Source organism: Limanda limanda, chromosome 19, assembly GCF_963576545.1.
Source record: "Limanda limanda chromosome 19, fLimLim1.1, whole genome shotgun sequence".
In the NCBI taxonomy this organism is placed as follows: Eukaryota; Metazoa; Chordata; class Actinopteri; order Pleuronectiformes; family Pleuronectidae; genus Limanda; species Limanda limanda.
The window spans coordinates 3,423,137-3,449,632 of NC_083654.1; the positions used below are offsets into that span (position 1 = coordinate 3,423,137).

At 41.7% G+C, this 26,496-nt stretch overlaps 1 protein-coding gene across 1 annotated transcript in view; it reads left to right on the forward strand.

Annotated features, from left to right (window-relative positions):
• The window catches only part of ptprua (protein tyrosine phosphatase receptor type Ua), a 203,113-nt gene that overhangs the window by 123,511 nt on the left and 53,106 nt on the right, over positions 1-26,496 (forward strand). Inside the window, exons 6-12 of the mRNA XM_061092754.1 lie at positions 3,378-3,549; positions 5,679-5,972; positions 11,403-11,723; positions 15,059-15,168; positions 18,135-18,336; positions 22,435-22,537; positions 24,553-24,832. Coding sequence (XP_060948737.1) covers positions 3,378-3,549; positions 5,679-5,972; positions 11,403-11,723; positions 15,059-15,168; positions 18,135-18,336; positions 22,435-22,537; positions 24,553-24,832 — 1,482 coding nt within the window. The remainder of the gene's footprint in view (positions 1-3,377; positions 3,550-5,678; positions 5,973-11,402; positions 11,724-15,058; positions 15,169-18,134; positions 18,337-22,434; positions 22,538-24,552; positions 24,833-26,496) is intronic.

The window sequence follows — 26,496 nt, forward strand, 5'->3', positions numbered from 1 at the left end:
ATTGCTTAATATTTACATAACAGCAGTGGCTGAGAAAACAATTCTTAGTCTCGTTGTCTTTGGCTGTTTTGTGGACATTTTGTCAAAATCAGAGATCAGGAACTCAGAACTTTATCTTCTTTGAAATAATATTTGAAGGGACACATTTTTCATCTCTTCGGCTTGTAGACGCTATTTTGTCATATGAAAACCAGCACAAGCTAGCATAAATGTGCACATTTACAAGGTACAGGGCCTGAAGGAAAATGTTACTGTTTTGCAATATGAGAAGTCCAGGATATGGTTTACAGGGGACTACAAGTCAGGATTTTTCCAAATCTCAACTTTATGGAAGTATGACACTAGTAAATCTTTTAAAGTTTAAACTTAAAAAGGCACTTAACCAAATTTGCCTTTGTGTTTGATTTATCTCCCCTTGCTGTCTTGTCAAATTAGCGAGCTGACCCATGTGTCACGTTAAAATCACTGCCGATCGTAGCCGGAGGTGATTAAAACCTGTGTCTACCGCTAACTCATTTGAGTGAATGCAGATTGTATCCATCCCCACTGCAGACAAAAGCCAGATGTTTGTGGGGGTTTTGACCAGTAGAAAATGGGGCTTAAATCTCTGTTAATATCCAAACACTGAAGTGTGTTGACAAAGAGCTGGAATCTCCTTGTCTGACCTTGTGATTAACTTCATAGTTGTTGTTGTTAAAGAAAATGGGAGCCATCATCTTAAGTGAAAAATGCCATTAATAATTCTTGATGTGGTTAAATAATGCAGTAACTTTTTGACTCAGAGTGTGTCTTTTAATGTTTTTGTTTTTGTGGGGAAATTAGTCATTTGAGGGTTGATGGATTATTAGGGACGCGTCTCTGCTTTTGTAGCTTCTTGATTGTGATGCCATTAAGTGTACTCAAGCCCCTAAAGTAATTTCTCTAATGCAGCAACTGAAAATAGTTTACATTTTTTCCTAGTTTTAATATGAGCTAATATTAGTCTTCAAGAATCCATCCCTGAATGTCTCCTATCTTCCTCTGGCCTTGAAGCCCGCACATCTAAGTGCTTTTGAAATGATGGCAACAGGGAGATGGCGCTTTGCAAATGAGATCTCAGTATACTTGGTGATCCATCCCTTGTGTTTCTGCCTGATTTTATTTCACACCCCCTTCTCCCTTCTCTGAACTGAAGCCTTTGAAGATCATCGGCATGTGAATAAGACATTTTTGTTATTTTTTTAAGCAGTTTTCGCAGCTTGGAAATATGTTGACAGGGCAACACACCCTCCCACTCCAACATAGAGAGATGTACATAAACAATGCAAGGCTTGTATTTTATAATTTGATAGTAAACTTCTCTGCCTAAGTCAGCTCTGCATTTCAACTCCTCCTTCCTTTGCTCATTAAGGTAAAAACACACACACACACACTTGGTAACAGCAGAACATCGAGATATATCACAAACCATTACTGCTTTCTGTTCCTCCATTTGTTGTTCAGCGCCTGTTTGATCACACTGAGTCTGTTAATTGCTGCTTTTTCTTTCATCTCCTTGGCGCCATGGAGGTCCTCTCTGGACCAGTCTACACTCTTTATTCTATTTAAGTAGTCCACATAAATTGTTAGCATAATGTGTCTTAATCAATTTGCATCATATTTCCTCCGCTGCCCTGTGGCCTGTGAGTTGCAGACAACTATCTCAGATACCTTTCAGACCATTAGCATTACTTTATCCTGGAGTCCAAATTTGAATTACTTATTTCAGCGACTCTTAATTACAACATGATGCAGGGCTGGTTGCCAGGCAAGAGAGACAGCAGGCTTGGCAAACAGCAGCATTTTCATTAAAGGCCTACAGGTGGATTTTGTTTTAAAAAATAAGTAAAAATGTTTGAGATCTACTTTGAATATTTGCCTCAAGCCAAAATACAAAGAAGTGTTGTGAACAACAAATCTAGGTACAACGTTTTTCTTTTAAAGTCCTCTGAGGTTATATGAAAGAGGAAATTAGTAAAATTAGCTCTAATCTGTTGCCATAGTTCATCTAATTTCATATTTGTTTCTAAGGTGATAAAAAGCAGTTTTCATGGGTCAGGGTCCAGAAGCATGGTAGATTGTTTGCTCTGATGATTATAAAGTAGTGTTCGGTTTCTCTCTATGGACTCCTGCTCTGATATTTTGAACATTCAGTCTTATCTTTGTTCAACTGCAAGAAATGATTTGACATACACAAGTGGATTTGATCAATGCATCGACCTAGTATGTCAATAGGGCTAATGTCACTGGATCATAATGAAATGTTCAGTGCCCCATCAGCTGCATAGAAATGAATTCCATGTTAATGTTGTTCTCTTATGACGTATTCCTATGACACCAAATAGAAACAACACGGATCCCAGAATGGAGCCTTGAGGAACCCCACATGTTATGTCAGAGTTAATCAAGGAATGTTAATTTACAGAATCTTGCTTTGGTGCCTTTCAGACCTTTAACATTAACATGTCCAAGCGTGAATGACTTATTGCACCAATTCTTAATTACAAAATGATGCAGAGCTCGCTGCCAGACGAGTGACAGCAGGTTTGGCAAACAGGCACATTAATCTGCACTAAAACCCTGCAGGTGGATTTGATTTAAAAACAGACAAAATCTGATATCGACTTCAAATAGTTCCTTCAGACAAAAATACAAAGAAGTGTTGAGAACAAAAAACTAGGAAACAAGCTTTTTTTCTTTGTAAGTCCTCTGAGGTTATATGAAAGAGGAGAATTTATTGATACCAAAGCTACAGGTAAAATGAGCTCTAATCTGTCCCTGTAGGCAGCAGTACATCTCATATTCATATTTTTCATATTTTTTAACAGCATTGCCTTTCCCCCCCCCCCTTTTTCCTACTAAACCAAAGCAGACTTGCGGATGTCAAACCCTCTTACTTGTGAAAAGCATGAGCAGGTGACAGTTTACATAATAATCTGCTTATTCTGTGAGGGAGCTGCGTATAGTGTACCTTGCACCTGGAATATTGGGATTGTTGTCTAATGATTTCCTGTTCCACTGCTTGAGCCAATTGCCAGTGTGCCTGGAGCGCTGACACATTAGCATGGCAAGAGATGAGGATATGTCGGCTCGAGCCCCTGTGCTGGAAACAACAACCCGGCAGGCCTGTGTCACCAGCCTCGGCGAGAAAAAACACAATTGTTCCCGCTGACATTTATCACGTACTTATTATCTTGCCTTCCCATGTGGCTAATTCCAGCCCTCCTTTGTCTTCCTGTCTGCTTCTCAGCCTGCCACCCATATTTAATCACCTCGTATAGACTTCAGGTGAACATGTGGTCATACTGGTGTGCTAATTTCTGATGTGCTTATTTCTCTCTCTCTGTTCTGGTTGACAGCGGAGAAATGGTGTGGTGCTGGACACGTCTCTGCTGTCACGGCTGAGTCACAAGAGGCTGATGGCGACTTTCCAGGTGGAGGCACAACGTGGGGAGCAGGATCTCTATCGCTGCGTCACCCTGTCCCCCAAAGGTGCTGCGGTCTCCAACTTCGGAGAACTCATTGTCAGAGGTGAGCTACATTTAGGAACGTTCGGGCTAAAGAACCATTTCAACATTTTGGGAAATATTCTCTTGTGATGTTCCAGAGTGCCTATTTACATACATATAACATAATTTCTTAGTGGCTAGCTTGTCCATGCAATCAGTAAAGTAAAAACAATTGATCTGGTCAAACTAAGTTTAACTAACTCTAACTATTCTTATATAATGTATAATTATTATTCAGCTCATTCATATTAATAAAGACATTTAGTTTAGGACATAATCCGACTTGTATTGAAGGAAAGGCAGTTGCGCCGCCAGCAGCGGACAAACAACAGACAACCGACACACAGCACCGCTGGTTAAAAAAAATACAAAAATAAAGGATGCATAAGGAAATCAGTAAAAATTCAAATGAAGTAAAATCAATTTTAATAATAATACTAATAATATTATTAATAAAGTTAATTAAAAAGCTTTAAGGGATTACTAAGCTAAAAAGGGTATTTTTAAGATTCCTTTGAAAGGAGTTTACAGATTATGATGCCCTTGGCTCCTGTTGCAGGCTGTTGCAGAGGCGCAGACAATAAACACTAACTGCTGTTTCTCTGTATTTCATTATCCTCACCCTGGGAACAACTAAAAGGCCAGTGTCAGAGGACAAAAGTGATCTACAGGGAGCAGATGTTAAAAGCATGTCAGACAAGTATTCAGGTGCTAGTTTATTGAGTGGGTTTAACACCAATAGAATTATATTTGTATCTATCTGACAGGTTAGATATGTGGACTCATTCTGGTCTTGGTTCATCAACACGCTGCTTGTTTATCTTTCTTAGTAAGACCACAGGAGAAAGTGTTACATTAATCAAACATGACAGTGATAAAAGCATGCCTGCTAGCATTATTTCTTACGCGATATAAAGTAAGATGACTGATGAGAAATTTAAATCAGGGTCTAGAAGCAGGGTATATTTTTGTCAGTGATTTTAAGTTAATGCTCAGTTTCTCTCCCTGGACCTTTACTCTGATAATACAAATCTGAGTCCTATATTGGCACAAATGCAATAAATCATGTGACATCCAATGTTAGATATGATAATAGCATCGAGCCACTTTATCATTAGGCCAACTGTTACTAGATGATAATTGAAGCTTTTTATTTTCTTACGATACTTTCTAATGATTGTAAATAGAGTAAACACAGGAGCCTTGAGGAACACCTGTTACGTTTGTGTAAGTCGAGAGCGCTCTGATAAAATGAATCAGTAGGAGACTGCAGACTGTAACATGTCCTTATCCTAGCCATGAGTCACTCTGAAAGCAGTCAGCCAATCAGAAGAGAGGCTAACAGACGACCTGAACCAATGCCAGAGAAAAGTGTGAGGGAGACATAAAACTATACTTGTTTGTTTTTGGCTCTTAAAACAACACTATTGTCTTTATTGATACCAAAACTAAAACTAATTAAATCAAATAAAACACTGTATATAAATGTACACTGTTAAACTGTTTCCTGTCAAACAATCAGCAACTCTGGGCAGCTGGAGAAGTCTTGTCATCCACTATGACTCGCTGTGCCGCTGCAGCTCAAGATCCTGCAGAGAAATACTCAACGAATGATTAAGCTGATGAAAACGTGACACACATTTATTTTGTTAAATTATGTGTTATTTTCATTTTGGGTTAAACAAAAGAGAGAGGGATAGAGAAAATAGTTTTGCGACAATCCATCCAAATGAGCTCTTATTCAACGTCACTAAGACTTTGCAGTATTCAACAGTCTCTCTCTCTCTCTCTCTCTCTCTCTCTCTCTCTCTCTCTCTCTCTCTCTCTCTCTCTCTCTCTCTCTCTCTCTCTCGCTCATAGTCCTGATGTAATTAAAATATCTTTATGACGCTTTGCTCTACCGGAGCAGAAATAATGTTATTGAAACTATAAAACAAAAAAGAGACAGTCCATGACAGGAATCCTTGACTTCTCCTTTGCTGTGGTTGTTTTTGCTGAAAATGGCAGTTTGATTGTTTTTCATCAGTGTTCAAGGACAGATTTTCATTCTGTTACCCAGTAATACATCTTATAAACAGTGCCAAATACTTTATTCTCATAGGATTATACATTAAATATGGGATGACATTCTTGACATGATCTTTATTGCAGTGCCCCCGACACCGATTGCACCGCCTCAGCTCCTGCGGGCAGGGCCTACCTATCTCATCATCCAGCTCAACACAAACTCCATCGTGGGGGATGGACCAGTCATCCGGCGGGAAATCCAGTATCGAGCCAGCCAGTCCACGCTGACCGAGACTCACGGTGTGGGCTCGCTTACCTATAAGGTTTGGCATTTGGAGCCCGACACAGAGTACCGCATCAGTGTCCTGCTCACCCGGCCCGGGGAGGGTGGCACCGGAGCACCAGGGCCGCCTCTGATCAGCAGGACCAAGTGTGCAGGTGAGTCAGACCAAGCACTGAGTCATCCTCCATGGCAGTGAGGCAAATGCAGAGACTCTGCTCTGGCAGCAGAAATCATCTCAGTGGTTGGGGTAAACCTCAGCAGGCGAGAGTTTAATTGATTAATTCAAATTATAGCCTTGTGCAAAAGGCAGGAGAGAAGAAAACTAACACTGGGATTCTACGGTTTTAATTATATATATACTTAGTTCCCCCCGTGCACTAAGAGTTACCTTAGTTACTGAAAATATGTTTGCCTCTGTTGTAAGCATTTATCCCAAAGCAGCACTGTGCTCAAGTGGTGCCTCAATGTGACATTAACACTGCTACAGTCTTTGTCGTCACAACCAAAGACTCTTCCTATATTCTTAGAAAAATCATATCCATTCAAATATTTCTATTTGTGTGTTGAAAAGCTGTGGATATGACGGCAAATAACTCACTAGCTCCGATTTTCTTAAATACAGAGACACAGATATGCCACAAGTCTGTCAATGAAGGAAGTATATACTGAGCAGAGAGCTAAATGTGTAATCAAAATTACAAAATGATTGTTTTTCAGTTCTTTACTGATTCATGATTTTGTTATGATTCATGAATTTATTTGTCAATTACTTTAAATTGTTTGTTAACCAGCTGTACTCTTTCAATAAATCACACGTGACTAATTCAATATCAGAGGAAGTGTCTCAGCCCTAAATAGAAAGTGTAGTTAAACTTTTGATGAGTTATTATGACGGCAGTGAACAGACGCGCAGAACAACAAACAGAGGACCACCTGCTTCCTTCTGCAGTTCACACGTACAGGAAACAATGTTTTCACAGTCTGCTCCTGCTCCGATGCTCCGCGACTCACCTGACGTCTGAGCTGTAGCTAGGAGCCGCATCAAACTGTTTTGACGCACCACTTGTAGTGTTGCCTACAACCACTGAGAACAAAAGGTGTTTGTTGTCTTCGCAGCACGTTAGGCGCGTGAAGGTGTCTGTTTGTCCTGGGTTTACCTCTAATAAAAACACAGCTCTGTGAAGAATGGCGGCATGCCTTCATCTGCAGTCATTTACATGCAAGACGAGGACTGTGCAAAATCTGTGAAAAGCAACACATGATGTGTGAAGATTCATGGTTGAAACGCTACATGTGAACCTGGCTGTTGGAGAAAGATTTCTAATTCAGGAGCTTCTGAAGTATTGAGGTTCTTATTTTCTTAGGAATGACGTGTGTGCAGAGGGCAGGAGCTTCCCACTGCCTCTCATCTGCATTTTAGCAGCAGTGTGAGTCATCTGGTGGAAAAAGGCCCCCCCATCGCTCTGTCAAGTAGACGGCATGACACTCCTGTCACCTGCACCGCTCTTTGATCCACTCTTGTCAGTGTCTTCCACTCGCCCACCCCCTGTCTACTCCCACTGCTCAGATCTGAAGCTTTATCCCCGGGGAGATGGCATCAGACAGCAGGAGCCCGGTGTCACCAAACTCCGGACGAGTCCGTCTTCCTAATGTGTCACAGGAAACCATTTTAGTTAACAGTGAGACTCCTGCTTTTTGGACAGTCGTTACTTAACTGGTGCAGAGGACTGTAGACCTATAGCACTGTTGTCAGGGGTTGCTTCAGCAACACAGGCCCCCCAGAGGCAAAAGAACGCTGTGAATGCGGATGTGTCACTCAAGTACCATAGCTTTACGTCCTCCTGCGCTTCTCCTGAAAGGTTCTCCGTGTAAGACTTTACATGATTGCAGCATCCTGTTCTGGAGGAAAGATTTGTTGTTTGTAGGAGTTCCTGCTGAAAACCAGTTGTGTTCACTGTGTACTGCCAGTCCTCTGCAGGCCTAGATATTCTTAAAATAGATATAAAAAAAAGGCTTTGTCAACTCTTCCAAAGATTATTTTGCAACATCAGAATTTAAGGGTTCTGTGCCTGAAAAGTGATTGGACGGCTGAGCGGAGGCACGTATGGCTGTGCTTTTCCTCTGTAGCACCATGAGTTACTGAGAGAGAGAGAGAGAGGGAGAGAAAGAGAGAGAACAATAATACATCCAACACCAACAGTAGCAAAAACACCACATCGCCACTGAAAGGTACCTGGTTGTAAATAATAATTCCATTAGCAGAGAGTTCTTAAACACATATATTTGTAGTTTTGGCCAATGCTCCCATTTAGCAACACTAATATAACTCTTGTTAACTTACTAGAAATGGAATGCACTGACATCCGACATAATATGTTTAAGAGGCAAACAACAACACGTACTCATCACCATATGATCAAACAGGATTTATAAAGCCTCACAGTTGCTGCAGCTCTACGGGAGATTAATAGTGCATTAAGAGATTAATAGCAACGTTTCAGATGAGCTCACTTTCATTTTGACCTTGAAATAAAGTGGTTAAGATAACCACTTTTGTTTTTTTACAACCAGTCTGTCTGTCCTGCCTTGTCGGACTTTGTTGTGTCAATGACACCATGTTCCGAGATCTCAGTAGTTACTGCGAGTACAATTCCTTCATATCTGGTAAAAAATTAAATATGTCCAATGATCCAACATAAATAATAGTAAGCTTGAATTATTCTTACAAGAAACAAGTTCCAGTACCAAAAAAAACCTTGGTACACTTGGTGCTGTCAAAGGTATTTTCTGTCAGTTTGATCCCTGAGTCTGCGTCCTTTAAACAGTGAGGTGGTATTTCTATGCTAGACTTTGAAAAAATGACTATGATTATTTTACCATCAACATTAGAAGTTCGATTTCCATATATTTCCACGCGCAGAAACCCATTCTGAAGAACAAGTGTCAGCAGTCAAAGTCATGTGGTTTCAGTGGTAAGTATGAGGGTGTTCGCTGATAGTCCATCATAATTCCAGCATCGCTCCCGGCGGGAGGGACAGGCCTCGGTGGCAGCTCACTGAGGCAGCTGTTAAAGATGAGGAGGATGAGAAGAAATGTGCAGACCCATGGGGACGCTCCCTCATTCATCTTTCCCTCTTCCCCGGCTCATCTCTTGTCCGGACTCCCCCCCCCATCCCTCCTTCGCCCCCTCTGCCTGTGGCTAATCCCTCTGATTAGGCTAATCGAGCTGAATGTCAGCGTGGGGCAGGACTGGTGGAGGACTGGAGGGTGGAGAGGACAGGACAGAGCCCGCTGCGGTGCTGCTGTAATGATGAGTAATGGTGTCTGGAGCAGAAACTGAGCACTCAGTCAGCGAGCCTCTGGTGGCTGGCCTGGTTTTAGCTGGATTAGACTGCTATTCGCGGCGGACATTGTTAAAAAAAAAAAGAAAAGCAGAAACACACTGACTTATTCTCAAGCACCTTTGACATGAGCGGTATGATGCTGTTTTTTTTAAATCGCCTTGTTATTGTATGATTGATTGACGCTGTTCTCTGAAAAGGCTTCGGTGTCAGCAGTGAAAACACAAATCACCCCAACTCTGCCTGTCGAACCCTTTGGGGAAGAGCAGACATGTTTCAAATCAGCAAGGACTTCTAAAACATTTCCTTCTGCGTCTCATCGCTGTCCCCTCTGAACCGATGTCTCCTCTATGACATTGCCTCGTTAATAAACGTAGCAGCTCTGATCTATTATTAGTGATGCAGCAGTAGCCAGAGCTATTTCTTTACCCTGTCCAGCTCGCCCCGAGCAACTCTGCACTGCCTGTCCGAGCTGTAATGAAGGAATCGCCCTCGTCTTGGTTTGTCTGGTGTCTCCGCAGTACAGGCCAGGCTACTGGGCTTGCAACCGGACATTCTGCATGACAGGGACACGGGCATGTGTATTCACAGGGTCACACATGACAGCAGTAATTAGGCATCGTCCATTTACATATCATTTTCTGCCAGGACCATACACTGGTCTCCTACTCAATCTCATTCACATCGGGAAAGGAAGGGATGTAGAATTTTACAATGTATGATATATATAGATTAAGTTTTTTTCCCAGCTTTTCACTGTTGCCGTCTCCTTTTTCCTCCTCTTATCAGCATTCCTCTTTAAAGCTGTACCGGATAAGACTTTTCAGTAAAAATACACATGTCAGCGTTAATCACAAAATTGTGCAGCAAGAGGAAACTCCATAACCTCCGACTAGAAATGAACCTATCTCGTGTTTTTCATTTTTTTCAGCTTATCGATGTCCAGGTGGTAGCAGCAGTGAAATAGCCAGACATTTGTTCCCGAAGGATATTTGGTCCCTCCAGCATGCTTTGGTCTGCCTTTGGGGCTCCTGCCAATTGGAGGTGGCCAGATTACTTCCCCAGGGTAACATCCGGATTAGTCTGAAGCACTTCAGAAGGCTCGATATTCACTGTAAAGGAACAGTGGCTCTGCCCCATATTCCATTAGGATATGTGGAAATCCTCACCCTGCACCTCAGCAAGAGCATGTGGCCCTCTGAAAATGATATTAGTTTTGACCACTTTCATCTGTGAGCTCTTTGGGTCTAAGCTCATGACCAGTGGAGGTGGTTGGAGTCCCAGTCTACCAGTTGATTACTTACATAACTGCAGACACTGCACCAGTCCAAGCATCCATCTCATGCTCGGTCTTACCAGGGCATTCTGACTTCAACTTGTGGGTCAACTTGCTATGACTTACAAATAAATGCAAAAACATTTAAAATATAGCCACAAGTTATGTTGATGATGATATGGTTCATGTCACATGTAGATATGAACCCTTATTTGCCTCATCTGTGTGTAAGGTCTTAAATCATGTTTTAGCTCTTTGCTACAATGGTGTTTTGGTTCATTCTCTCATGTGCCTCACTTCCAGCAACAGGCACTTGTTTTCAATGAGAAAGCTCTGAGAAACCCACTCTTCACTACATGACCTGCTCAGCACAAAACAGAAGATAGATAAAGTTATAGTGAGGAGTTGTTGATCATCGTGTTGGACAATGATTTAGCAGCTAAATACAGATATTTCTTCAGGTTGAGACAAAAACAGAGGTAAAAAGAGCTACATTTCTCAGGACAATAAATTATTTAAAACCTGTTCACTACTTGTTCAACTGTCCCCAAGTGATTTTCTCTTTAAACCAGATAATTTATATTTGCGTAGATATACTTTTATTATTTTAATTGCTCTGAAGTTCATTCTTAACCGTCATTCTTTAGCGCCTCAGTGTCTAGCTTCTGACCAGCTCTCATGGTCTTCATACATTAACACTAAGTGGTATTGAATAAACAATGTGGCTCTTGCATTTTGTAAAAAGCCCAGTTTGTAAACCTAATTCAATTTTTTCTTATACTCTCTTCACAGAATATATATATTTATTTACCAACTTGGTCCAAAATAAGCTTTAGTATTCTCCTTACTTTAGAAGAGCTGAGGAACACTGTGCTTCTTCATCACATTACTTCTCTGATGCTTTTGGTTAAATATGAGCTCCTTGTTTGCACTGTATTGATATCACTTCTGCTTTCTGTCCATCCCAGAGCCCATGCGTGCCTTGCGGGGTCTGACGGCGACGGAGATCCAGCCGCGGCTGCTCGCCCTTCAGTGGGAGCACCTTGGCTACAACCTCACGCGTTGTCACACCTACACCTTGTCCCTGTGCTACCGCTACTCCATGCCAACAGGAGGCAGCGGAGGGAACAACGCCACCGTCAGAGAGTGCCTGTCAGTGGAACGCAACACGTCTCACTTCACTCTGAGGGACCTGCCGCCCTTCCGCTCCGTCCACGTCCGGTTGGCGCTGGCCAACCCTGAAGGAAAGAAGGAGAGCAGAGAGGTCACCTTCCAGACCGAAGAAGACAGTAAGTGGGCGCTTTTGTTTTACTCAGTGAAGAGCAGGACAGAAAGATGCAGGGGTTTGTCAAAACAAGGCCTGCGTGCTTTACCCCCCATACAACTCATTATGCAGAACAGGGCTGTATTTTATGTAGGAAACTGTGTCTTGTCGTACTCACTCAGCTCAGGCTTCAGAACTTCTAGCTATCTTTGCATGATCATTCATGCACAGATAATTATTGTGTACTGCTTACACAAATACATGCCTTTAGTCATCCAGCACCAGCGGAAAAAACACAAATATTGACTCACAAAGTATAAGCTGGATGAGCCCAACTAAACGGAAGATCAGCCTTTTAAATGGGGACCAGTGGAGCAATAATCAGCTCGGGCTGTGGCCCGTAGCAATACGGGGAAATGGTTTTGCTTATCTTCGTATTAACATTTTCTTGTGTACGTCAGCAGAATAGACCATTCTAATGCAAATGAACAGAGAGTGCAAGTCCAGAAGGTCACACACTTATTGTTATATATAATAAGCAAGACCTTTGTAATGTAATTGAACGCCACTCAGGGATATTCTTGACCCGGTGAAGAGCGTGAGCCCGAATGACAGCCATGATATGAAACTGACATGATTTTTTTAATTAAATCTGCATAATGCATTTTAGTTGCTGCTAAAAGATGCAATATTGTTTTACCTTAAATTTTACAACAACACTTGAAAATACAGAGCAGTGAAGGAGATATGTAAAAAGAGTGCTCTTAATTATCAACACCTACTCATCGCAGCCCTGGGGCCTAAAGGAAATGCATTTACATAAACGTAATAACATGAATGACATTTTTTTGTTTTAATTTTATTCATCGCATTTGACTGTGACAAGTTAAAAAGAGAGAAAAAGAACAAAAAAACAAGTTCTGGTTGTTTCCCTCCACACTTGATATTTGAGTGTCAGGGGGAAAGTTTTCGCTTTTGGGCCGGTGAAAAACTAGTCTGACAGCCTGACGGTCCCCAATCCTCCTGTCACACGGAGAGCCGCCATCACCTTCACAACTACCGTAATTGAACCTCAGCCGGTGACAGTTCCTCCTGCCTGTTTCCTATTGGGCTCAACAATCAAACACCGGTGTAGCGCTTTGCTTACACTCTGTCCTCGCTGCTTGGCGGAAGAAGATTCGGCTGTCAGGGATTCATGGATAGAGCCGGATTTTCCTCCAGGATCCTCCGCCTGCCTCCATCTCAGCTTCTGATGCAGACAGACAAGCCTTAGAAGTTTGATATGGTCTCCTACAACATCTTCAACACCCACACACACACACACTGTCAGTGTGAAAGAGCAAGCAAACTATTTCAGGACAATAGAAGAGTCAAAGACACCGGCATGTTCTCTAGAAATGTTCAAGTAAAATTCAACCTGGGTCAAGTTGGTAGGTGAAAGCTGGACACAGGGACGTCAATGAACAGAAACCTGCAAGGGCGAGAAACAAGAGCAGTCAGAAGATCATGCAGGTTGTAAAAAACGAACACTGCAGGTCGGAAAACTTTGTTTCTATAACGAAAGTAAACAACCGTGGAGGAGAAGGAGTAAAATTCAAACACATTTTTGAGACTGACCGTCCCAGTGGGTCCCTGAGAAGAAATACATTGTAAATTTGGATAATTTGTTTTAAATTAACTATTACCATTATAGAACATAGATCAAATAGAAATCACTGTCCAAAGTAATGTAATTATCACAATTGATTGAATTTAACTGTAATATTCCTATTATATGCTGGACGGATCAGATTCCTTCTCACATCCCTTGAGTCGCCATCTAAAGACTGCCAGTGTGACATTGAAAAAATAAAAACTGAGGGTGTGGAGTTAGAGATGAGTTATATGGATGTAAACCTGAAAAAAGTTTAAATGTCGGTCACTGATTTAGATTTTGAATTGAAATTATGTATTAGAATATTTCCTTCAACTGTTTAAATGTTCAGTAATTCATTTCCACACACTATTTTTCAAGGTTAAAAATTAGATTAAAAAATCAGGGTTTATGCAAATTCGTTAGACCTATACTGAGGTAAAATAATTGATTCCGGCTTGTATCTAACCAGTGTGATGTCATCACGATACACTACGATTCACCTCCATGGAGTTAAGCTCTGCGGCCTAACACCAGCGACTGAAGCCTTTCAAAAAGTCTTTACCAGCGCAACACACCAGAATATCCTTTTTTTTATGTCCACACGCACCAGACTAACAGATAAGCTAAATTGATTCACCAGGGATGTTTGCTGCTGTTGTTTTTCTGGTTTTATCTGAAACAAATTATGAACTAAACTATTAAAATAAAGGCCAGGATGCAATAATGTGGCCTTTAAAAGTGAGCAAATTGGATCTTTTGTTTTCTTTTTACGTGACACTTTCTTAGAAGCAGCCAATACTTACATTGAATTCCATGATTAAGCTCCTTCAACAGAGAGGGAACATCTGAAGGTTTTTGTGGTGCATTATTAAGACATGACTGTGTTGACGACATCATTCAGCCTGAGCTTTCATTTTCTGCATCTTGCTGAGTGTATCTACATGTTATATATAATATAGATGTAGCCAGGTTTATTTTGGAATTATATCAGACAGACATCTTCTAAAGTCTCTCATTATCCATCCCAACTGTAATTACTTTTCATGGAAACAGAGAAAACACTCTCGGCTACTTCAAATCCTACTGATAGAACTTTTTCCACGTTCCCGCATATAATTATCAGATACAGTTACTTGTTATTTAAAATGACTCTCTCAGATTTGGAGAGTTTTATTTCTCATTTCATGACATGTTAACAGCGAGTGTTATCAGAAGGCACGAGAGCCAACATCCCAACGGGGACTCATTATTCATTCTCGGCACTTGGTAAAGCGTCCTGCACTGCAGGCGCTCAAAACCTAGCTGTCCTCTTTTAATAAGATGCATCTCATTAGGCCAAAAAATGCAGAGAGGTGCGCCGGCAGTTCACAGGTTGGATTACTTTGCTGTTTGTTTGTCAGTGAGGTGCTAAAGAAGAAAAATCGACTGTCATCCTCCAGGACACGGTGCTCTGTTATCAGACAGTAGAAGCTAGAGTCCCAATTCATCCTGAGGCCCGGGAACAAGCTGGTCCACAGTTTCTTTCCATCACCTCCAGTCCTCTCCTCCTCTCTGTGCCTTCTCTGTCGTCCCCCCGCCCCCCCGTCCCTACCTGGCCCTGGTGCTTTTTCGTTCTGTCAGAGGTGTTTTTCACCCCGTGGCATGCCTGCACAAGAGTCCATTAACTTGAGACTGGAGCGGAGTGTTTGTTTCTGAGACTGTTTTCTTTTCTTTTCTTGCTGCAGTTCCCGGCGGCATCGCTCCAGAGTCCCTGACCTTCACCCCGCTCGATGACATGATCTTCCTGAAGTGGGAGGAGCCCATTGAGCCCAATGGTCTCATCACGCAGTATGAGGTAGGTTGCCTTGTTAGCCGTGCACAAAATCTTCAACCCAGCATACACGCTTGCCTTTGAATCCAACACTAATCCCACACAGGTGTAGGCTGTTATTGCCAATATCTATATTAGTCATCCTCCTTCACTAAAAGGACTTAGATCCAGGAGAAGTCACCTCTGCATCGACTGCCCCCTCGTTGATTCTCCCCAGGCTTGTTTTCCCTCTCTCTTGCCCAAATGCTCGTGGCACACATGAGCCTCAGCCTCTAGAGCGGAGAGGACCCACTTTGCATAGTTCATGGGATTTACTGTACATGTTCATATGGTAATGAAGCTCAGGCCTAGACTTCAGGCTGTAATTACATGGGGGACAGCCATTCTAATTAACTATTTGCCTAGGAGATACCTCCACTAGGGGGCAACTTTAAATGTTTCTAATTAATTATTGATGGCCCCTTATTAACCGTGGACCTTTGTAACATTGGCTTTGGAGCTGCTTTCTTTAAGTAGATGTGAAGACCCGCAATGGCTTAACACACAGTTGCCAGATTACACTCATAAGCAAAAGACTGGAAAATTAGGAACTAGGGAGAGAATCGGGGCGGTGCTGTAACCTTGGTCCACACACAAGTGCTTTGACTCCTGAAAACGAATTACTGATGCACAGGATTTTAAATAGAGCATGAACAACACAGTAGTTTTCAAATCAATGATCGAGCCTCACAAATCTGGTGAGAATATTTCACCTCTCTTTGTTTTGTTGCCATTTCTGTTGCTGTCGTTGCATCTTACACAACCTTGACAAATTACACTGCGTTCACAAGCATGATGGGTTTGAACTATTCAACAAACTTCTATTGGCCAATCACCTAGTTAGTAAAGCTGAGCTTCTTTTCCGAAATGAGCAACAGGGACACCAACATTCTCCTCAATGCCAATAAACAGCTAAAATGTTGTTATGAACAGAATAATATTTTCCTGCTGTGAGCCTTGTTTATACGTTATATAAAAAAACAGCGACTTAATACACTATTAAAAGCACAAAGGATTGTTAAAGTGGCGTCTGTGGCTGAGGGGTAGAGCGGTTGTCCTCCAACCAGAAAGCTGCATGCCAAAGTGTCCCTGGGCAAGATGCTGAACCCTGAATGGCCCTCCTGTAAAAAAAAGAAGCGGCCTATGGATGCACTGTTTGAATTTGTGTGTGAATGGGTCATCGGAACTAGACAAGTGCTTTATAAATACAGACCATTTACTATTTAAAGTCTGGAGGGACATGGGACTATATTTCAGGATTAAACAACAAATTCAGCATAGCTCACTAGCTTTCTTTAATATTTATTTCAACAAAATAGGGCATTTGTTATATATATTTTTTATTTATCATCACTACATGTGCAATAGGATGCGTCAGGTGCCTTGTATGTCTACATCTTGTTTACAAGCTTACCTGGAAAACCTATTCGGACATAAAAGTAAAGACACAACTTATTTTTACCCTGCTTGAATTTCAATAGAAACGCGTCAGTATTAAAGTATATCTGTGATGAGTTAAAATCTGCAGTTAAAGGGGGACTTATTAAATTCACATAAATGACTTTGATTCGCCGTAACATAGTATGGAACCTGTGGTGATGTATGGGGGTTGCGGGGGTACTGACAATGAGATACTTTATTGAAAAGTTAATAAATAATAAAAAAGCGAGCAGTTAATTTACCAGGAGCAATCATCTTGTCCTCCATACGCCACGTCCTGTAGTCCCTTTATGAGTTAATCAATAACGCACACAGTATGTCACCCATCCATTTATTCCTCTATTTTAGAAAGTGATTATCCCGTTCAGGGTCGCTGGGGTCCATCCAAGTGAGCCACCTCGCCACCCTGAAAGCAAGACGTTCAAATTAAAATGTCTGAGGACATGACACCAGTATAAAGAATGGGCCATTTTATAACCAGCCTGGTTGATTTCCTCAGTTTTACAAATCTTGATTTACAGACTCACATTCATCAACTGGCAACAAAAAACAACATCATCACTCTTGTCTTCAGTCATACTTGTCATCTTCAGTCACTGTTGTGTTTATCCACTTTTACTTTATCAACTAATCCAGAAAACTGTGTAAAATCAGGCCAACAGTGCTGCGGAGGACGAATATGACACCAAATGTACCAGAGTCTGATTATCAGCAGCTAACTGCAGCCTAAGATTAATTAGATCGGAGCGGAGTGATGACATCTCTTTGCTGTAGTACTAAGATTAATGGAGGTGTGTCCTCGTGAGAGAGTCTTTGAATAAAGTGCCATCGAAATTCATCTTTCAGGAAGTGTGAATAATAAGATATACACTTTGTAGAGCATATCACAGATCCTCTCTCTGCTCTATCTGTTTTATACAGTGAGATTAGTTCTGCCCTAAGTATGTTATATTGGGGAATACTTACATTGACCCAATTCCAACACATTCCAGACTGAAATATTTAAACGAATATTGCCATGGTGTTTTGTACATATTCGTGATCCCCAGAGGGTGAATCCTGGCAACTGTGGTGATATAACAACCTTTTCCTCTCATACCTACAGCTTGGAAATATCTGAATGTACCAGATTGATTTGCATGCATTGATTATTCTAAAAGAATGAATTCTAATGACTTTGGTACGTTCGATTTCTGAGCCTCCTTGAGGTTTGCATCTTTTAGGGGAAATGTTTTGACGCTCTATGAAATTTTGTCCAAATATTATGTGTTCCTCGGGATGATTTGTGAACATTTTGGTGGCTTTTTGGTCTAGCGCCACCATCAGGTCTAAACTTTATATAAGTAAGAAAAACTAACAGCATTCCTATCAACCGCAGCTGTATTTTGTGTTTAGCGATCAGCATGTAAGATTTGTCAGTGAGAGCACTTTGGTGTTAGCATTTAGCTCAAAGCGTGGCCGAAGACACTTTGTCTGGTTTTAATCCAGTGACATCTTTTCCCTGTTCCCAGATCAGCTACCAGAGCATCGAGTCGTCAGACCCGGGCATTAATGTGCCGGGTCCCCGCCGGACGGTGTCCAAGCTGAGGAACGAGACCTACCACATGTTCTCTGGCCTGCATCCTGGGACCACCTACCTGGTGTCAGTCCGCGCCCGCACCGCCAAGGGGTTCGGCCAGACGGCGCTCACCGAGATCACCACCAACATCTCTGGTGAGGCCTTGTGCTGACTGCTCTAGTTGTTGTGCTTAGTTTAATTGTGCCTGTTGTGAATTGGGTCAAAGCATGGTGTGGACACAAAAGATTTATAATTTATTTTATAAAAGCAGAATTCAGTTATGGCGACTACACTTCAAAGAAAACCAAAAGTCTTGTTTTCCCCCGACAACAACATGTTCCCACTGAAAGCATTTAGAGACTATAACAAAGAAGTAATGACTTGTAATCCTCTCCTTTTGAAGAGCTCTTGATTAAATGACGCATGTACTTTTAGATTATACAAATTATCTTCATTTTCCTGCAGCCAAACTGCTTTTAGACCTTCATTACCATTGTTTGATGCAGACTCAAATTGAAGTGAACAGTGGAAATGGCCGGGCTTTGTTCAGCCAACAAACACTGGAGTCTGTTTATTATTCAAAGGCGAGCGACGCAGCCGTTCAGACATTAAAGAAGCAGTGTATGTGGGGTGAAAAGGTTGGCGCTATGGATCTTGCGATTAGACTTGAAAAAAGATTAGACAGTTTTCTACAAATAGAGATCTGCAGGCTTTATGTTCCCAAGTTGCCAAGTCACTGTGAGTTTTGTTTCTCGGAGGGTTGAGATTGTATGACAGAGCATTTCAGCAACTGAAAGGGGAAAGAAAATCTGTGATTATAAAAATATAGTCATATTAGGAGGGAATTAAAGTCATAATTTGAGGCTACGTGTTAGAAGGGAAATATCAGAAGATCCGCCTGTTGCCTGTGTTTGAATGAGGAATATGGAGCATCTTGTTAAGTCATTAACCCCCATATATTGTGCAGAGGACCTGTAGATGTTGGGACATTCAAAATTTTGTCTTAAATTCTAAACAATTCATAAGTTTCATTATAATAAATGCAGAGATACATGGGTATACAGACTGAGCCTGTGGGTTGTGCCTCAAACAGATGATTAATTGTCAACTGCTGTTAACAATTAATCACAGTGTGGTTGCTGTATTGCACACTATTTATTAATTAGAGAGTAGATCATGCACACAAAGGGTTTGGATTTTAATGGCATGATTTATTATCTTGAACAGGTGTATTAGTTTAGGTACCTGCTCTGTATATACACATCAACAGATGATCACATGTATACATTCAAAACTATAGATAAGGGTGTCAGGATGTTCAGATTACTTGTTTCAAGAAGGTGACAAATGCAATTTCATTCCATTTTGTCTGAAGAACCTCGCGACTGTGTTTGTGTACAAACAAACCTCATTGAATTGGGAGCTTCTCATGTTTCCCACATTACTCACTAATTGCTGCAGTGTATTTGAGCCATTTAAACAAGCAGCAGCGTATTTGACCTTGGATTTCTCGCGTAGAGCTGCGTAGGTGTAATAGCAGTGGCTGTGCTTGGCTCCACAGGAACTTGATAACTATGAGCCATGCTATTGTGGGTTCAACACATTCTATGTACATAGTACAGACTGTTTGAGGGGTGGAAAAATCTATTGTGTTTCTTCTTTTTTTTAATTGTTGTGCAGAGTATTTATCAGATCAATCCAAAGTGCATTAGGAAGGATTTGTATGTGTTTTTTTTAATTTTTTTATTGCCTTTAATGGATATGACAGAGTAAGCTTGTCAAAGGGGGACAGAAAGAGAGTGGGAGAGGAATCAAACCCGGGCCTCTGCGGGTTGAGGCCTTGACTCGTTAGGCAGGGAGCTCTACCTGGTGAGCTACATGTCGCCCCAGAGCTGCTGTTTGTTCTGCCCATTTGTCTGATCAGTTAGGTCAAAGCTGCTAGACAGACAGTGAGGTACTTTTTATAGAAAATTACATGTGAGTGTGACATGTGTATAGAAGCATCCAGACTTAATGACCTAAAAATACGAAAAAAATATACCCGACAATCAGGAGTGGACTGAAAGGTCATGCAGACCAGGAATCTGACTCCACACCAGGCCTCCCAAACCCTAGGACCTCGTCCAACTAGTTTTGGTGTGGTACCATAGAGTAGTTAACTCCACTACCTGATCTGCATCTACTGCATGGATTACCACACAACTTGGTGGAAGGATGGGATTTGTTTAGGGGAAGAACACATTATATTTTGGTGCATATCCAGCAAGTGTTTTTTTATTTTTTATTTTCTTTAACTTTATCGAGATATGGTAGATTTTTGTTAATCTCCCAGATAATTACGTGTGAATCTTGATGGAAACATTCAGACATATTTAGGGGTTGGTGATAATGAGGGTGTACATTCTTTGCGGATCCATGTGAAAATCCAGTGGATTAAAAACACGCTTTTTTAATGATGGTTAGTATTTTATCAAGCTATTTTTTAACAGCTAGGACTAGTTTTATGTGCATTTGTTAGCAGGATTATGCAAAAACTACTTAAATGATGTCCATGAAATTTTGTGTCGCAGCGGGGCATCACCGAAGGAAAAACCCATTACATTTTGAGGATTGAGTGGCTTCGGATACACGGGAGGATCATTTTTATACATTTCTTTCTTTCCTTCTCATGGCAGGTTAGCACATTAGCCTTGGGGGAGAGATATGCCCTCTTATGTCTGGGTATACATTTGGCCATTATTGTTCCTCTTAAAGCAATGCAATCCAGATTACAAAATTATTTTAGCAGCAAACCGCTGTAGGTTTTACACATATTATGCCACATTCATGAAACATTACGCTAAAGGCGTTGGTTCTCCGGTGCTCCCGCTCTCTTTCGCTCTGAGCGACGGTAAACAAAAATCACTGACTGTCTCATCAATAATAGATGATTATTATTACTCTTGGCCATTATCCAAGACACACTTAAGTCAAAAGATGCAGCTGGCAGTAGCAGCTCTGCAACGTACAGGTGAGGCTCCTTATGCAAGAGGTGTATCAACTCGTTCAAAATGACCACCTCAGGACTGTGGCTACACACATGGACGCTATTAATATCGCAATTTTCCAGTTTTATTGACCATATTGCTTTACAGTCCAAGTTATATTCAACCATTCACACATACTACGCTTCCAAACGCAGCCCTTTTTCTGTCACACCACTCATACACTGTCAGCACAGCCGTCAGGGGTAATTTGGGGCTGTTACACTTCAGAAAGCAGACTGGAGGATATGGGGATCAAACCACAGATCTGTTGGTTAATGGACAACTCTCCCCTGTGCTAAAGCCACTGCCCGTACTCCCGATGGGCAGTCTACCACTGTTCGCCACCACCTTCTACTCATCTTTTTCCATTCCTCCTAGTTTAGTGGAAGCTCTGTGTGGGCTCACAGCTGCCAACATATACAATTCAGCCGACAGTGTCACATGCACTCTCCTGGCTGTGCAGTCGGAGAAGCCCAGCGGGTGGCCGGCTTTCGGTCACAAGCATGAAAGTGTAATGTGGCACCATTACTGCTTTCATAATTCATGCTGGATTTAACCACCTAACATGCACTTGCTGAAACATGTCAGAGACACCACAATGCATAATGCAGGCCCCAGCTGCCGTGTGCGAACGCCTGTGAGTGTTTTTCGGATGACAGGTTACACAAGCAGATTTTCACAACGACCACTAAGGCCCCTGCCTCACGAGGAGAAGCATTTGCACTTCCATTCCGGAGCCTTTTCCTTTCAGTGCATCCGTTGTACGAGGATCGCCTTTTGCCTCTCTACATACTCCAGTTAATTCACTCCCTGCTGTAAACAGAGATGGGAACACTCAACCTTTTTGTCCCCAGAGCTTTTCTGAGGTGGTGCAGCCTAATTATATTATAAGGGCCTGTTGTTTTCTCTGTAGTTGGCTGCTGTTTCGAGTCATCATCAGTCAATGTGGGAGGCCTCCACACACTGCAGTCCACAGGGGACATGGGCCGGTAATGAATAAAGATAGCGCACTGTATCTTCTCATGTCGGATGAATTACTTAAATAGCCAAGCACAAGTGCAGCTACTTGTCTTTTTACACCCTCAAATCTAAACAAAGCTTATCGGGAAGGAAGGATAAACACTGCACTTAAAAAATGATTCTGCTTTTCTTGCACTTGAACTCGACTTTGATTCTGCCTTAACTCTTCTGCGTGGTTTCCCCCCTCCGCTCCGATTGTTTTCTCAGCTCCGGTGTTTGACTACGAAGACATCCCCTCGCCGCTGAGTGAGTCAGAGAGCACCATCACCGTGCTGCTGCGCCCTGCACTGGGGAGAGGAGCTCCTGTCAGGTACAACTAATACACGCCTCACTCCTACGCCAGCATTCATTCAGGGCTCCTCCGTGCTGTGATATTTATAGCTGCCATCAAAATGGAAGGTACAGTGGTTCTTAATGCTTGAAGCGCAGCAGATGGCATTTTAAGTAGAATATGAAGAGCCACATAGGTGTTGTATTCCAGTGTTGTACAAGAACTTTCAAATGTTTCAAAGTTGCAGTGATCATGAGGATTTACTCCACAGCTGACTGTCCTCACTGAACTAAATATAAACATGAATAAATATTTAACCATTATCACTCTTTCTATGCTGAAACCTGACTCATCACATCACAGAGCTTTGGAGCGACACCACATGCCAGCCGCCGTGTCTAGCGCCACACATCAGTGTCAGTCAAAAATCTGGGTTTTAGAAAAAAAACATCGAAAGCACTGTCTTTTGAGGAAAAACAAAACTGGAGCGAACATCAAATGCTACGTGGCACATTTTGTAGAATGTGTGTTGAATTACTATCAAAGACAGACAGACAGAAAAGGAGATCTGACTTTAAAGACGCTCATAAATTCTCACGTCTCTACAGAATTATAGCATGAGTTGGCAAGATACACAAAAAGTGCAGGGTTGGATTCTTTCTTATTGAAATGAACTAGTGAAGTGTCTGTTTTAAACCTGCCTGTTTGGCCTGTGGTGATACTGTTTGCATTTTCTTTTTCTTCCGGACACTGTAAAAGGGATCTGCAATAATTGAGGCGCATTAAGTAGAGATTTGCTGCTGGACTCTGAAGCTGCACCACTGCTGCTTCACAAAGAGCTGTTCAACTGTGTGTTCAAATTATAGTGAAGCTCGACTGAAGCGCACAGAACATGCCTGGAGAATCAGTTGTTGTAAATGATCATGTGTTTTTTTTCATATAAGAATTCCACGGGGGCAATTTCAAAAATGAGAGCTATTAAAATGGCCTTATATATAGAGTTTAATGTAGTTCACATGTTTTAATGTATATAATTACAGTTTTTTAGAGTTTATGTTTTATATTACATGACAATTTTATTCTCCATTCTGTGTTATCTTGCATCAACAGGCACCACTCCAACTGTGATTATGTTTGTTCTTCATCATCCAATTTCATAATTGTAGTTGCTTTCATAAATACGAGACATAATTTAGTTTGTTTCCCTTAGAAGCACAGGCACTCTTACAAATAATTCAAACAAGAAATTGTGTTTTTATCTAACCTAATATAACTCTGTTTCAATCTGAGTTTGAAACTCAAGAAACTCCATCTGTGGAGTGGAATTGAGTAAAGTTTGTTGTCTGAATATTTTCAGTAATGTCAGTTAGGTTCGCAAAGGGGCGGAAAGTTTCCTGTAAATTTCTGGAAACTTTCCAGAAGCTTTCCATGGGAAGTTAAGCTCGGGGGCCCCAACTACCCCTAACCAGCTTTGGGGGGGCCCAGCTTGCAAAAGTTTGAGAATAGGCTCTAGCCTATTTCCATTAATTTATCCATCAATTGTAAAATATTTTTACACACGAATCCAATTGTTTGGCTAACTATTTATATCTCTTGCATTGTTTTTTTACAAACTTTTTTCTCATCTTACTCTACAGAACAATGCCACGTGCACTATCTCATGTGTGGAGACATTTCACCCGATCCAATGTAGAAGGAAAGGCTGTGTACATTTGCAAATACTGTGCAAAGACCTATGTTAAGAATGCCACAAAGATGCAGAAGCATTTAGTCAAGTGCCAAAAGTTTCCTCAGGGCTCAAATCAGCCTATGACAAAACAAAATGATTATATTTATTACTGTATATAAGACAAGGTAAATACAGTCAGTATAAATTACCCACAACATTTCCAGTTTATTCCCGTTAACTCCCGTTAATTCCTGTTAATTCCCGTATATTCCAGTTAATTCCCGTTAATTCCCATGGACAGTGTTCAACTTTGAATATTCCCGGAATTTTGCAACCCTAATGACAGTAGATGACTTTGTACTGATGCCCACTCTGTCCTCTGCAGTGCCTACCAGGTGGTGGTGGTGGAGGAGGACAGGTCCCGTCAGGTGAGGAGGAGGGAGATCGGCACCGTGGACTGCTTCCCGACGCCAATCTCCCACAGCGAGGCCCAGGCCAAAGGGATGCCGCACTACTACACGGCCGAGCTGGCACCCAGCAGTTTGCCCGAGGCCACCCCCTTCACCGTGGGAGACAACCACACCTACAACGGCTACTGGAACAGCCCCTTGGACCCCACCAAGAACTACCTCATCTACTTTCAGGCCACCAGCAACTTCAGAGGGGTAAAAACCATTAAGATGCCAGACGTGGCTTTTGTTTGTGGAGCCCGAGCACGCTGCCTCTTCCTTTTAGCTACCTTGTCAGTCAATTTAGATTTTTGTCGAGCCAAGTCAGGCGGCAGCGGGAAAGAGGAAGCAGCCCTCTGCATAAACAAGGCTTTATTTATTTCCAAATGGGTTGATGTATGTGAGGCATTTTCCGGACTGCCTTGGGTCGATTGTTTCCCCATGGTAAATCTCAGACTTGTTAATGTTGCATAGATTCTCAATGAAACAAAAAAAAAACGAGAAACAGTGACTTTTTTTCTCTCGCCATGAAAACCTTTCAAAAACATCACACGAGCAATGCGGCAAATGAATCTTAACAGCTTTTAGAAGATAATTGGTTGCAGATCACAATGTGCACTCCTGTCTTTTTTTAATCTTCCAGTTGTCAGATTCCCTCATTTTCAAGCTCTATATAAAAACTTTACTGGTCTTTTAGTTTTTTCTTCAAGGAAAATCAAACACTGTCTGTAAGGCGTAAAATTATCAGAAAAGAATCTGTGGAAAAAGCGGTTGCTGGGCAGAAGCAGTGGAAAACTGATGTTCCTTAAATCATTCTGCACTTATAGAGCTCACATGTGCCGGCCTGCAGGTTCTCCTCTAAATATCAGTACCTGACTCATCACAGGATGCAGCCAGTTTCCTCTGGATGCCACTTGCTGGGCCTCCAGAGCCTGGAAGGCCGGCAGGCAGCCTCTGGCCCGGGTCAGGACCAACATGCCGCGTGTCTGACTTAAATTTCTCCTGTTTGATCTGAAATCAGCCGAGCACTTTTACTCATCATGGAGAGCCGTTTGTGAAGAGTCTCCCCTGAGACCAAATTAAAAGCTCTGTTGGCACAGCCTCTCTGAGGCAGAAATGAGCCAACATAAGCAACTGAATATTATAATTCATGTTGATGACTTTTTTTCTTTTTTTTTATCCTGCAATATTCTCATCTCCGGTCTAAATTATAGTCATGTTTCATGAGATGTGGCCTGCTCTAGCTGAAAGAAAGAAAAAAACAAATTATTTTGACAATTACCCTGAAAAAAAATGAGAGGCTTACTATGGACCATGAGCTGCCGTTGAATTGAAACAGTAATTGCTTTGGCAGATCTGCCTTCAGTGGCGCTTGAAAGATGCATGATTGGTGCTGCCAGTTTCTTGTGAAGCACACGAGCAGAAAACAAACATTTCTCTCTGTCATGTCTGCAGGAGTCATCTAGCTCTTTGGAAATATCTAGATTGCTGCTATCTATTACGGTAAAAGCAAAAATGACAGCAGGCTGATATTTTCCCTTTCGGCCCTCTGTTACAATTATCATTACTCATCATCAGGGGTTACTTGCTACTCGTACCAGTTTTTCACTTATTGGATAAACTGGCACATGGACAGGGAAAGGATTGGCTTCTGATGTGTTTTTGATTCAGCTCCAGGTTGGCAAATTACACAAAATCACAAAATGTATTATTGAATCATTATCTGTTTGTATTAGCAGCTAGATCCGGGTCGAAGGTCTCTCTTCTTTTGGCAATGCTTGTTTCCACTTTCACAACTTGCTGGTAGCAGTTTATATCAGCTCAACTGTTTCATGTTACTTCTCAATGTAAGTAACATGATAAAACATCAAAACGCTAAT